Here is a 14,927-nt window from a genome sequence, read left to right as displayed (position 1 = left end):
TTGCAGTGGAAAAGAGGGAGGACAGCTATCAAATTCAAGGAGCTATTAAAACACTGCTGTGTGATGTCCTGATATTACTTTGCTACACTTGTATCTGAGCATGCGCTCTTAACACCTGTGGACTCTGGGAGAGTTAAGATACAGATCTGAGCTTTAGAGTGTTATCAGTTTACATCGAAGGCTAATTCCCAAAATATAGTGCCTTTTGTCACCAAAAAGCAAGCATGTGAAATCCATGGCTCCTGTTTGCACTCTGAATCCCTTATTGGACACCTGTATCATCTGGAGGATCTTTAGTATAGGGCTGTGTTTAATATAGACTTTATATGTAGTGGTGTTGTAGCTGTGTTGGTCCTAGGCTATTAGAGAGACACGGTGGGTGAGGTAATATCTTTTATAGGACCAACTTCTATTGGTGAGAGAAACAAACTTTCAAGCTTGCACTGAGTGTCTACGCTAGAAACTTAAGTCGACCTAACATAGGTAATTACTGCAGCGGTTCGTGTCCACACTACCCGCCTTCTGTCAGTGGTGTGCATCCTCACCAGTAGCGTTTCCACCTACTTAAGGGCGGGGGGAGGGGGCTGAGAGCCTGGGCTCTCGGCTCCAAATGCAGCTCTGTGCCAGGAGCCCAATTGCCCACACCCTTCAGGTTCTCAGCTCCCCACTCCCCGCTGCAGCCAGAAAGTTTCTTGGATCAATGTTCGGTACTCAGTATCCAGAACTTGGGGATTGTAACTTCCCATGCATCTGCTGAGTACTAAATATAGCGAAACAATCAACAGAGGTTCTTAAATTATCTAGAAAACACCTTTATGATCTAGCAAATAAGAAGTCTCAGGGAGGATTCCCTGCAGACAAGGAGGAACTGATAGTGAATGTGAGAATAATAGTGAAGCTTGGTGCAAATAACTATAGAAGTCTTGAGTTCCATGTACTATGGCACTACAGGCTCTGGTTGCATAGTTAAGATTGAGTTGTTTTATACTTGACTTGTACAAAGAATACAGTGTGCCATCCCCACAGCCCATTCTACTGGTTAAGCTCTCGCATTTAACACTCTATCACAGTTTGGTATTTTCTTAACTGTTTGGTTATGATGAGTCCAGCGGTGTTCGGCATGTGCGTAGAATGTTTCACCCAGGCCGGGGGTTGGGAGGCCCTCGCGCACGTAGATCAAACATGCACTTTACTAGCAGTTCCACTGGTGGGCTTTCATCTTCGCAGAGTTCATATTCTCCAAGCAATAGGGAAGCTATGGATCCTATAGCTGGTAAGAGTCATAATTCCTTATTTTCCCTTTAGAGTTTTTCTCCACACTCAGTGACAAAATCCAAGAGAATGGTTGCTCTGCTTGTCCATATTTATTGTGTGTGTATTTGTGTGTGCTTGTATGCATGAGCACGCGCTAGGACCAGAAATTCTCTCCCTTCCCCCAAATGAGAAGATTTTATTGATAGCAATGTGCCTTCTTCCAAGGTAAAGTTGAAAGTTAAAAACAGATTGTCGTATGAGGTGATGCTTCCAAATCTATCAGTCTTAAAAAGTAGTTTACTAAAAGTTCAGTAACAAGCCATTGATTGAATTGTACAGAAGGATTGAATCAAGGATCTCTGAATCTAAAAACTCTGGTCCTTTACATTCCAAAGGTCTCTGGTCCAGTCCCCTCGGACAGCCTACCTGCATGCATTGTTATATATTTTAAAAGTGAACAGTGTTTTCAAAATCCATTATCTACCTCAATGCTTCTAATGTGTATTTGTCACATGTATAGAATTACTCATGGGGAAGATTAGGTATCTGAATCTTTACTCCACACAAAAACGCTATACTTCAGCGTTAATCAAGATTAAATGAGCTACATTTTGATATTATTGATAAACATTACGAAATGTCTTCTGTTTGCATTCAGACTGCAGACTGAATGGCGGACTTGCTAATTTTAATATAAATTTTAAAAGATTACCAAGCACTTACAAAGATGGTCTGTTGTAATTGTAAGCATTTGTGGCAGCTTCTGGTCAAAACAGTTTGGGAGAGGAAAGTCTCTTATTTTCAAGTTCCAAATATTAATTTGTGGATTTTTAGGGTGTACATGGATACCCTTTAAGTATTATTTTTCCACTTGTATGATTCTGGGGGTGGGGAAAACTTGTCTATAATGAGATAGTGACATACTAGGGTACAATCCAGACTAATGAGCAGCAGTGTCACCCCTGCCCTGCAGCCTTGGGTGCCTTGCTGAAGTAGCTCCCACCTGGGCTGCTCACAAACAGCCTTCCAGCATGCAGATCACACCCCGAGTGTCTGTGTGTAACTGCAGCCTGCCAGCTACACTTGGGTTACACTCTGGCTCTTCCCAGTCTGGGTTATCATTACAGGGTTAACCCCAACACACCCCCAGTCTTAGATTTTCCTTCCAGAAATGTATGTCCCTCTCCTGGACAAGACAGTAAAGAAAGATGGAAGAAAATTGACCTGTAATATGAAAGGGCATTAGAAGTTACTTGGGGGGAAAAAACAGAATAATTGCATTTCAGGTTTTTTGTTTCAAGAATTAAGGGCTTTGTTTTTGTAACCACATTTCCATAGCAAAATGGGTACATTTAAAAATAGCAATGTTAAAATTAAGTGAATCGAGTCCAGGATTTAGTTGCTTGGAGCCACCCTCATGAGTTTGGAGAGTCCCCTTGTTTCAGTCATGCCACTTGCTTCCAACTTCCAAAACCTTTGTGGGACTAATACAAATGTATAAATATTTCAGAGGGATAATTGTTTGCAAAAGACAAAATTTCCCCTCCTCCCTCCGCAAACAAAACACAACAAATTAACGCTTCCCACAAGCTTTTTGAATGCAGATAGGTTCTACCATAACATATGGGCAGTATTTCTTCTTACACTGTTTATTTTTGAAATACTTTTTCGTACAGGCAAAACTCACCACAGTTCCCACTCTGATCCCTCTAAAACTGAACAATTCTATATTAGCCCTGTCCAAAGCCAGACATGTCTTTATCTAGGCAGATCTTTACTGCTCTTGTAGCAGTAGGCATCTTTATCAGGCTAGTATGAGGGAAGTCATACTAACACCTGCCAGGCAAATGTAAGTATATTATTTATCCAAATTCAGGGAAAACTAGTTTACTGTCTATCTTGTGAATCCAACAGAAATTACACAATGTACGGTATGGTGGAAATCTATGTTCTGAATTGAATATTCCCCAAAACTAATTGACAGAAGTGTCAGTAGTGTCATTTTTCTTTTCTACAGTACACCTTCCCTTGTGTATAGCATGGAGATAGTGAGCGGGGGGGGCGGGAGGAGAGCACCTATGAAAAGACAAAATGGAAATGGTTGCTGAGGCAACAGCCATTTTGCCTAGAAGATAACACTTTAGGGAGCTAGCAACTGAAGATATCACCTTGTAGTCAATCCAGTCTAGGAGATGCCCTTTCTTTTTACTGTTCAAATGATTCAGACTGAATTGCTTCATCCTAGTAAAGAAATGAATAGTATAAATGATGCTTTGATCTTGGGGAATGGAATGTGTCTTAAGTGTTTTGTAAAGCACTATGTGCCCATCTGGCAGTTTGAGCTAGATCAGGGGTGGGCAAACTTTTTGGCCTGAGGGCCACATTAGGGTTGCAAAACTGTATGGAGGGCTGGATAGGGAAGGCTGTGCCCCTGAAACAGCCTGGCACTGCCCCCCTCAGAACCTCCGACCCATCCAACCCCCCCAGCTCCTTGTTCCCTGAACGTCCACTCCTGTGACTCCCTGCTCCTAACACCTCCCCCAGCACCACCCTCGATCCAGGCCCCTCTGGCCTCCCATGCCTATCCAACCCCCCCTGCTCCCTGTCCCCTGACCGCCGCGCCCCCCTCACCCCCCCAGAACCTCCGCCCCAACCAACTGCCCTCTGACAGGTCCTCTGGGACTCCCACACCTATGCAACCACGCCCTGACCCCTGGCCCCCTTACTATGCCGCTCAGAGCAACATGTCTGGCAGCCACGCCACCTGGCCAGAGCCAGACGCACTGCCCTGCAGGAGCGCGCAGCCCTGCTGCCCAGAGCGCTGCCCACGTGGCTGCGGGGGAGGGGGACAGCAGGGGTGGGGCTGGACTAGCCTCCCTGGCGGGAAGCTCAAGGGCCAGGCAGGACGGTCCCGCGGCCCGGATGTGGCCCGCAGGCCACAGTTTGCCCACCTCTGACATAGATAATGATGAAGTATTTTAAAAGAAATAAGAGATGGGGAGATTGATGCACAGGAAATACTTGTACTCTCATTTGTTAGTATTAATTTAAGCAAATTTCACTCTTTGCAGAGCTTTTATCTCAGTTATCAGGCGTGAGGCGTTCTGCAGGAGGACAGCTCAATTCCTCTGGCCCTTCCGCTTCTCAGTTACAGCAGTTGCAGATGCAACTGCAGTTAGAACGACAACACGCACAGGCAGCACGACAACAGCTGGAGACAGCACGCAACGCAACCAGACGCACCAATACGAGCAGTGTCACCACCACTATTACACAATCTACAGCAACAACCAACACATCTAACACAGAAAATAGTCAGCAGGCTATCCAGAACTCTCAGTTTCTTCTTACAAGGTAACTCATTCTAAAAATGTATTCCGATTACTTTTATTACATGCACTAACCCTATTCTTGACCCTGATTTGACAAGGTGCTTAAGCATGTAGCTAACTTTAAGCCCATAAATTGTTGCATTAAGTTCAATAGGACTACTCATATGCTTAAAGTTAAGCACATGCTTAAGTGCCATGCCTAGTTGGGGTATTTAATTGCAGCTTAATGTCCCATATCCCCCCAGTCGCCAATGCCCAACATAATTTGTTTAGCCAATAGGTGATCATGCAAAATGCATACGCTAGTGTTCAGCAGATCTTTAGGTACCACAGAGTTCTGAATTGTAGACACTTGAAATCTTGGCAAAATGATTTTGCACTTTGACTTAGTGCTAGTAATGGATGATCATCAGTAGAGTATTAGTTATATTTATTCTGTTAAACATGCAAGTGCTTGGTCTGAATGCAGTGTTTTTCATATAGCCTGTAAAACTGCACTGCATTATACACCATCTGTTCTGCCCAAAAAGTTAGAATGAAGTTAAATATCATTTATATATATGCTATAAGAGTAATTAATTTAGTTCAGTTTATTGTTTGTAATTGATATCAGCTATTTTCCATGGCAGTTAATCACTTAGGTACAAAATGAAAACATTGGTTGCAGAAACGCAAGCCGTAGTGAATGGCTTTTAACTGCTATTGCTGAATCCATGTTGTCAGGAGTAAAGATGAGACTAAAGTGAAAAGCCAACCTAGGAACTAAAGTCAAACAGATGTTGCTTGCAGTCCGCTTCCAGCTTTTGCAGACTGCCATGGAGAGAGCCCTCCTACCGCTCCTGGAAGCTACTGTCCCAAGAAGTTGCCAGCAAGAGTATCCAGTTAGCTTTCGTGCTGGGTATAGGTGAGAGGCAGTCTCTCACATAACCTTGTTGCTTTTCTTCCACACAGTTGTGGGGTAGTTAAAGGTTTGTGTAGTCACAAGGTTTACAACCATTTTTACCACTTAAAAATTCATTTTCTGCTGACTTTGTAGAGGAATTGATTCTAACAGTTGTCTTAGCCACTGCAGTGCTCGAAGTATAGCTGTGGAATTTTTGACTGGATCCCTACAGTATAAATGCAAACAGAAAATTTTTGTTTCATCTCATTTTAAACACCAGTGTTTGTCCACTCGCTGTATCCATGTTAACACTGTTCGCTGCTTCTTGAGTTCTCTAACATCAGTTTGAGAGGCATAAAGGGATTTTACTTTATAGATAATTTCCTGTTGATTGTGCTTGTTTACATTACTCCTTCCAGGAACGTAAGAGCATTTCCAGTTATATCAGCCTATCTGTTTGAGCTCTAATATAGAGAAAGAGAACCTGGAAGTTAACATTAAATGGTACTTCATCCTAACTGGAGGTTGAATAGTGTTTCTTCTTCGAATGCTTGCTTATGTCAATTCCATTTCAGATGCGTGCGTGCCAACATGTGTGGCCCTTGGAGATTTTTGCCTTAGCGATATCCGTCGGGTTGGCTGTGATGCCCTCTTGAGTGCCACGCCTATGCGTCGGTATATTAGGCGCCGCAAGCCCTACACCCTCTCAGTTCATTCTGACCACCCGGGGTGGGTAGTTGGAGCACCTCTTTCCCTTGCCTCGTGAGGGCTAGCAGTTCTTCTACTTCAGTCTTTGAGTCTTAGGGCTTCGTAAATAGTTTGTTTATAGTGGTTAGTTAAAAAGTAGTTGTTAAGTAGTGTAGTTAGAGTCCTAGCGGGACGCCCCCAGTGGGGCATGCCCCGGTCTTTGGGTTTAAGCCCTGCTCTGACTATAACAGGCCTCTGTGCCTGTTAGTGACCTCCATAACAGCTGCCTCAAATGCTTGGGGGAATGACATGTGAAGAAGTGTTGCATCTGTAAGAACTTTCATCCCAGAACTCAGAAAGAGCGAGACATCCGTTTGGAAACCCTCCTCTTGGAGGCTGCTCTCTATCTGACATCTGAGCCTTCCCGGTCAGACTCTGCCCTAAGCACCCCAGCCTCGGTGCGCAGCACACCCGCGGCACTGGGCTCTGCCCGTCGCTGCTCCCCAGCGCTGCCTAAGAAGAGATTGAAGAAGAGTGACTCCCCAGCACCAAGCAAGAAGGGAAAAGGACCGATTCAGGCCAACAGCCCACACCGGAGCCAGATGGGGACCCCACCTGATGGGGCCTCCTGCCCCCTGAGGGATCTGCCACCAACTCCAGGGAGCAGTAAAGGACCCACACTGATGGCAGTACCGAAGCCTTCCCAGGCTGTCCTGGTGCCCAGAGAGCAGAGGTCTCTGCCAGCACCGCGTGTGTCACAGGTCACAGCAAAGGCTCCTGGTGAGGGCAAGCCAGCCGCAAAGACTCCTCAAAGGGCGGGTGAACGACGCTGGTCTCTGGAGATGAGACAACGATCCCTGTCTGCATGCCCAAGGTCTCTGTCTTCTGTGGGACGTCCTACATCACCGGCACCACGCTCACGGTCTCTGCCCTCTCCACGTGGGTTGCCTAGAGGAAGGCACCAGTCACTGTATTGCTGGCACCGTTCATCCTCCTGCCGGCTGTCTCCTCAGTGCAGATCCCCATGGTGAGAGCAGACTCGGTCGTGGTACTTCAACTTATGGGACTCCCTCCGTAAATTCAAGGACTCACTGCCCTAGGACTCGGACCAGGAATTCGGGGCAGTTCCTCAACTGTCTTTGTCCCTACTGTTCTGCCTGGTCACAGGTCACCTCGGACCGTTGAGTGCTAGAGATTGTATCTCAGGGCTACACCCTGCAAATCTTGGCCGCCCCTACACGCGCACGCATGCCCATCTATCCCTCTTCAGGGACCCTTCTCACAAGCAATTCCTCATTCAGGTGGTCGAGAACCTCATGCAGCTGGGGGCAGTGAAGGAGGTCCGCTGGGACATGAGGGGAAAAGGGTTCTACTCCTGTTATTTCCTAATCCTGAAAGTGAAGGGGGGTCTAAGACCCATTCTGGACCTGCAGCAACAAGTCTCTCAAAAAGTTGAAGTTCCACATGGTCTCCCTAGCCTCATTCATCCCCTCCTTGGATCCAGGAGATTGGTACGCCGCCCTTGATCTGAAGGATCTACAGCCAGGGAGAAGGTTAAGGTGATAAACATTTTGGATTGGGAAAATGGGTTTAGTTTAGAACTACGTTCCATATCTCCATCTTCGAAGGTTGCAGACAATTCTTCCGTTTTGTGGTGGGTGGGCACCATTTCCAGTCACAGCATTGTCCTTTGGTCTCTCGTCTTCCCCAAGGGTGTTTACAAAAGGTATGGCACCAGTGGCCACTTACCTCAGGCATCGAGGGGTTCAGGTCTATCCATATCTCGACGATTGGTGCATAAAGGGCAGGTCTCAGGATCAGATGCAAAGAAGCCTCGATCTTGTTTGTTCCACCTGTCGTGACCCGGGCCTGTTGATAAATGAAAAGAAATCAACCGTAAGGTCCCTGCAATGAATAGAGTTCATTGGGGCGGTTCTTGACTCCACATGAGCCAGAGCCTTCCTTCCGGAGGCGCGATTACAGGCCATATCAGACTTGATCTCCCACGTGAAAAACTTCCCACTCACCACTGCTCACACTGACATGTAGTTGTTAGGCCACATGGCCGCATATACATACATGGACCAGCATGCCTGGCTCCATCTCCAGCCACTGCAAGCGTGGTATACATCCCCGACAGACACGATCTAGACTGGATGATCAGGGTTTCGGTTCACATCCAATCATCTCTAGATTGGCAGCTGAGCCCCAAATCTGTGTTGGAGGGAGGTCCACATCACTGACCCTGGTTTCTGATGCGTCAGACCTGGCTTGGGGAGCCGACCTAGGCGAGCTCAGCATGCAAGGCTGCTGGTCGTGGGACAGTCTGTCCCTCCACATAAACGTCAGGGAGCTTAAAGTGCTTCGCCTGGCTTTCCAGGCTTTTTGCCCCACGTGAAGGGCAAAGTTGTGCAGGTCCTGACAGACAATACCACAGCGATGTATTACATCAACAGGTGGGGCCAGGGCCAGGGCCAGGTCATCGGCCCTTTGCCAAGATGCTCTCTGCCTTTGGGACTTCTGTGTGCAGCATACCGTCCATCTGGTGGCTGCACATCTGCCCAGGCCCAAGAACATGGTAGCAGATCACCTCAGCAGGACCTTCTCATCTCACCACGAGTGGTCATTCTACCCACCCACGTGTGATCTTCCGGCGGTGGGGGACTCCCCAGGTGAACCTATTCACATCTTGTCAGAACAGGAAATGCCACGTGTTCTGCTCATTCTGGGGATTGAACAAGGACTCCCTGTCAGATGCCTTTCTGCTCCTGAGGTTGGGGGGTCTGATGTACGCCTTCCCACCAGTGATACTAATCCACAAGGTCCTTATGGAGATCAAACGAAGGTGATCCTGTTAGCTCCCGTGTGGCCTCAGCAGCACTGGTTCGGCACGCTGATGGACCTTTCGGTAGCTGCCCCACAGCAGTTGCCTCTCTGGCCAGATCTGCTGTCCCAGAACCATGGCAGTCTTCTGCATCCGAACCTGACGGCGCTACACCTGACAGCGTGACTTCCACATGGCCAAATGCGGAAAAACAGGAATACTTGGTCTGGGTCCAACAGGTCTTGTGGGTAGCAGAAAGCCCTCCACCAGAGCGACCGACCTGGCCAAGTGGAAGAGGTTCATGGGCTGGGCCTTGGACTGGGGTATCCGGGCTGAGCAGGCCTCGCTGCAGGCGATCCTGGACCATCTTCTGCACTTCAGGCTCCAGGGGTTGTTCCTGTCATCGATCAAAGATCACTTGGCCGCTATTTTGGCCTTCCAGCCTCTGCTCCAGGGCAGATCGGTCTTCACTCACAACATGATGGTCCAGTTTTTGAAAGGTCTGGAGTGTCTCTCCCTGCATGTCACCTCCCTGGGACTTGAATCTTGTGCTGTTGCAGCTCATGGGTCCTCCCTTCGAGCCTCTAGCTTCCTGCTCCCTTCTCCTCCTCCTCTGAAAAGTTTCTTTCCTGGTCACAATAACATCTGCCTGTAGGGTCTCTGAGATATGGGCACTTTCTTCAGAGTCACCCTATGCGGTGTCCTAAAAGGACAGGGTCCAGCAGTGGCCACGGCCAGCGTTCCTGCCCAAGGTAGTGTCACAGTTCTTTACTGGCCAAGACTTTTTCTCCCTGTCTTCTTTCTGAAGCCTCATAAATTGGAAGAGGAGCACAAATTGCATGCCCTGGACATCAGGAGGACACTTACTTGCCTTTTACATTGACAGGACCAAGCCATTTCGTAAGTCAACACAGTTGTTCATTGCGGTGGCAGAAAGGATGAAAGGTCCCCCGGTGTCTGCATGGAGGATTTCGTCTTGGATCACAGCCTGCATCCGTTACTGCTATGACCTGCAAACATACCTCCACCGGCGACCGTGCATGCCCACTTGGCTAGGGCGCAGGCTTCGTCAGCAGCCTTCCTGGCCCAGGTGCCGATTCAGGATATCTCCAGGGCCGCTACCTGGTCGTCTGTCCACATGTTTACGTCTCGTTGTGCGCTCACCCAGCAAGCCCAAGACAATGCTGGCTTTGTGAATTCTGAGCCTGCGACCAGGGATACTGCTTGTGAGTCTCCTAGAATGGAATTGACATGAGCAAGCACTTGAAGAAAAAACAGTTACCTACCTTTTGTAACTGTTGTTCTTCTAGATGTGTTGCTCGTGTCCATTCCGTTACCGGCTCTCCTGGCGCTCTGTTCGAGTTGTTGGTAAGAAGGAACTGAGAGCGCATAGGGTCAGTGGCTCTGGATATACCGCAGCATGAGTGCAGCACTCAAGGAGATGCCGCAGCCAACCCTAGGGATGCCGCTAAGGCAAAAATCTCCGACCGCGCACGTGGGCGAATGCACAGCTAGAATAGAATGGACATGAGCAACACGTCTCAAAGAGCAGCCGTTATGAGAGGTAGGTAACCGGGTTTTTTTTATATACATTTGATTTTTTTTACATTTTAGGCGAGAATAGAAGAAAAATGTAGTAAACAAAGATGTCATTAATAAATACTACTGCTTTAGAAAACATTAAACTCCGGGGTGGTTCTGTAAAAAAGGCCCATCATCTTTGTGATTCCAGCTCTCTTGGGATGCTCGAGGCATTGTAATATGCAGGCCTTCTGGATTTTAAAGTTCCTGTTACTTTTTTCATCTTTTGGCTTCAAGTGATACATTCTCCTCTACAGCATTTCCTCAGCTTCTGTCTGCTGGAAAACGATGGCAGAAACTTGAAGTTTATATCAAATAATTTATTGCTGTCATGCTGAGTTTTACCTAAATTACCAAAAATCTGACCTCCAGAGATCAAATGTATGTGACATACATTAAAATCTTTTAGAAATAATCCAGGGGCTGGTATTTACAGACTTTTCAGTTACAGACTTTGAGAGTGTGTAGAATAGAATATTTTACATTTAGTGGTGCAAGTTTTCATGTTTGCATTCAGAATTTAATTTCTCCATTTTATCAATCCAATCTGTGCAGACTGTTGTGACTTGAAGCAGAAGGTTTTTGAAATGTCTATTTTAGTTGGATCAGGTATATCAGTCATTGTCAGATCTGTCCGCCTCCAAAGCGCAGGATAGCAATACACATACTGGTTCCCAAGTTGTGGTCACAAACACCTTCCAGTGTGTGTCAGTCCAGCAGATGAGAGCATTCTTGCAGTGTAATAGCTTCAGCCCAGTGGGCTTTTATCAACTGTCTGTCTTGTCTCTCCCTTCACTGTTGTGCAGGTTGAATGATCCTAAGATGTCAGAAGCAGAGCGTCAGTCAATGGAAAGCGAACGGGCAGACCGTAGCCTATTTGTTCAAGAGCTTCTACTGTCCACTTTGATGCGGGAAGAAAGTTCCTCCTCAGATGAGGATGAGAGGGGGGAAATTGCCGATTTTGGTGCTATGGGCTGTGTAGATATTATGCCTTTAGATGTTGCTTTAGAAAACCTAAATTTAAAAGAGAGTAATAAAGGAAACGAGCCTCCTCCACCTCCTCTTTGATGACATCCCACTTCGCAGACAATGTCCTCTGTGCTGTATTTGCCAATGAAAGTGGACAACTACTATCTTGGGTTTGTTTTGGTGATTGTAATTTCAGGTCTGTCACTCTTGTTACATTGTGTACATTCAAAAGGAAGAGAGAAAAGATATATATGATAATCATTTCCACTTAACTAATTTTTACTTCTAGCAGGTAAATGTAGGTTGCAGTGCAGAGGAGAAACCTCTGTGTTCTGTACCTTGACATGCGAAAGGCTCTCCTAATACTCCACGTTCAAACTGAAGAGGAAAAAATGAAAAATCTCTAATGAAGCTGCTGTGTGTATTTATGAATATTAATGAATAAAAACTGCTTGGATGGTTTACCTTAACTACTGCATGAGGTTTTTTGCAGCGTGCATGAGTTTTAGTGACCTTGTCATTTAAAAAATTAAATACAAGGAGTAAAACTATAAAAACCCAAAGCTTCTCCCATTATTCAAAGGTTACATGACAAAAAGGTTTGTGTTCACTAGCAGTTTGTAGCCATGAAGTAGCTTTTGAATAATATGTGACTGAATCACCTATTTCCTATGTGCTTCCAGCACATAAAGCAAGCTCTGCAGTGGGATATATTGTGGTTTCCAGGGTTTGGCATTTCGCTATATGTGACTATTATGTTGCCATATTAGTCATCGCGTCCATGTGGAGTTCAGCTTCTCTTTTATGCATCTGTAGGAGACACAACAGTAATGCCACTGCTGGAATCTACTGCAAAGGGCTTTTGTGTGCCCTAAAATCAAATCTTGTTCATCTTTGTTTAAAGTTTTTCCTTTTTGTGGTTGTTAAAATTTTTCAACTGTTAAACATGTTTTATTCAGGTGTAGATGATTCATTTATTCACTGTCTTAAAGGAAAAAAAAAAGTTAACCTGGATTATGTTGTCTTAGTTTTAAAAGCCTTCACAGTCTCAATCATATTTCTGAGTTATTTATGTATTTGCTTCATAGTTTGCAGAGACTTGTCAGTATCAGGAGAGCTCGAGGATTTGACTTCCCAGACTTTGTCAATATATTACAACTGAATTCTTAATGCTAACTTTAGCACCTTTTATTTATTATTTCTCTTTGATTATTTTTCTGGCATAAAAAAAAAGTAAAGAGCCTTTTAATCGAATCATGCCACCTACATGCCTATACTATTAATCCTATATGTAAAAAAAAAATGTACAGTGTTTTTTGTGCATAGACTTTCATAATAGCCCCAATGCAAAGACAGCAGGGGTTTGTTTTTTTTGGAATGTAAAGTTAGACTATAAAGACAAAAGTGCACACAGCTTCTGATAAATTTAAAATAGGCTTATACTATAATCATGTCTCTTTCCAGTTCTCTAACCTCGCCCGCTTTCTCTTGCTCTGTATCTTCCATTCCTGCAGCATTACAAGCATTTTAGAATAAAATTACAGACTTGAACACCAGCTGGTGTTCTCAACAGAACTGTGACATGTATACTAATCTAAAATAACAAAAAAAACTACCCCACAGTTTGAAGTTTCAGTTTCATTCTCATTTTCTTAATCCTCAGATTCCAAGTATTTCCAGCCAGCACAGTACAACTTTGTTTTTGTTTAGTCTCTGCAACAGAAAATGTTTTAAGGGAAATTTTACACCAGTCCTCTGGTTATACTAGGAGTTACCCCCAGGAGGGATTTTTTTTATTGATTGTTGAGGATTTTCAGAACCAATTTTCAAGCTGTAGTCTTTTCAAACACATCTTCTGCACATTACAATAAGACACACCGTTCAATAAAGCATTTTCAAGACTGTTGTTCAGTTGATTTTCTTTGGTGTTGGTGCATTATCCTGACAGTTTGACTCTAAGATTTCATAGAAGATTTAGATTTGGAAGAGACCTCAGGAGGTCATCTAGTCCAACCCCAACTAAATCATCCCAGCTAGGGCTTTGTCAAGCCGGGCCTTAAAAGCCTCTAAGGATGGAGATTCCACCACCTCCCTAGGGAACCTATTCCAGTGCTTCACCACCCTCCTAGTGAAATATTGTTTCCTAATATCCAACCTAGACCTCCCCACTGCAGCTTGAGACCATTGCTCCTTGTTCTGTCATCTACCACCACTCAGAACAGCCCAGCTCCATCCTCTTTGGACTGGACCGAAAAATTAGCTGCAAACTGTCTACAAGGTCAGTTCAACTAAGCAACACAACTTATGTAAAACAAAATTGTGCAATTGTTTCCACAGTGCATGTACAAGCAAAAGTCTTAGGGATGTAATTTTGCTTCACTTAACAGAAAAGCCAGTGTATAAAACCAAATAGGCATTTCTTAATGAATACTGACTATTATTTAAAACCTGTATAAGGCTAGTTTGGTGAGGACACTTATGTTACATGAGCTGCAAACTTCACTCCACTTCTACATACTGTACTTCCTGCAAGGGCTGGTGCCACAAGTGTCTGTCTCATATGAAAGTCTGAATACCTGCTGGCTTATATTTAACATTGAATGTTGTAGATATTGTATATTTAAACTCTTCAATATCCCAGCTATTTCAGATTTTTTGATATATGTAACTTAAGCAAACACACTGTTTCCTAATGAAGCTTAAAAAAAATCTTGCCTAAAGAGTACTTGTAAGATGGATGAAGAATATCCTATAAATACTAGTTTAAATATTTTTTTCCATAAATGGTGATTTTGTAGGAGTGGTAGCTTTGGGGGGTTGGGGGGGAGAAAAGGAGTCATAACGGTTTTTAACCCGGCTACTAACAGTTGCATTCATAAAAAAATGATGTTCTCATTGAAACTAAAAGCTTTCCAGAGTTTTGTATTCTGGGATATTTCAAAAATATCCATTAAATCAGTGCATTACGTTAAAGATGCCACTGGGTGGAATGAAAACAGCCCTTGAAGGTTTTCTGAGGGAAAGGGGTGAGGTAGGAGAAGAAGACAGACATCTCAGCACTCACACCTTACGGAATCTCTCCAGGTAGTGGGAGGAGCTGGATCACCTAAAGTTGAACATTCAATTTGTAGATGAGATGTCCCATGGAAGTCAGTGGGCAGCTTGTATGTGTAAAGTAAATTCCCACTTTTGGGCAAAAAACCCTAATAGTTGGGTGGCTTGTGGGCATCTGCAAGAGGAGGGGTATAGAGGCAGTTACCTTAGGGCCAGAATGGTGAGCTGGCAGAATGAGTAGCCTCCAGGCAGTAGCCTCTTCTCTCTATTGAGGTCAGAGCAGAATATCGGTGCAGTGCATACGGGGGTGGAGGTCTGGCTCCATTGCCCTTTTGTGGAAGTG

At 45.0% G+C, this 14,927-nt stretch overlaps 1 protein-coding gene across 1 annotated transcript in view; it reads left to right on the top strand.

The window, feature by feature from the left end:
* KCMF1 (potassium channel modulatory factor 1) overlaps nt 1-13,436 on the top strand; it is a 76,660-nt gene extending 63,224 nt beyond the window's left edge. Inside the window, exons 5-7 of the mRNA XM_048851631.2 lie at nt 1,099-1,273; nt 4,326-4,608; nt 11,368-13,436. Of these exons, the coding sequence (XP_048707588.1) occupies nt 1,099-1,273; nt 4,326-4,608; nt 11,368-11,629 (720 nt within the window). The 3' untranslated portion in view covers nt 11,630-13,436. The remainder of the gene's footprint in view (nt 1-1,098; nt 1,274-4,325; nt 4,609-11,367) is intronic.
* Nucleotides 13,437-14,927: the final 1,491 nt, after the last annotated feature.

This window comes from Caretta caretta, chromosome 5, assembly GCF_965140235.1.
Source record: "Caretta caretta isolate rCarCar2 chromosome 5, rCarCar1.hap1, whole genome shotgun sequence".
NCBI classification, from domain to species: Eukaryota; Metazoa; Chordata; order Testudines; family Cheloniidae; genus Caretta; species Caretta caretta.
The sequence above is the reverse complement of the archived record's forward strand: the minus strand, read 5'-3'. Positions and strand labels throughout refer to the sequence as shown.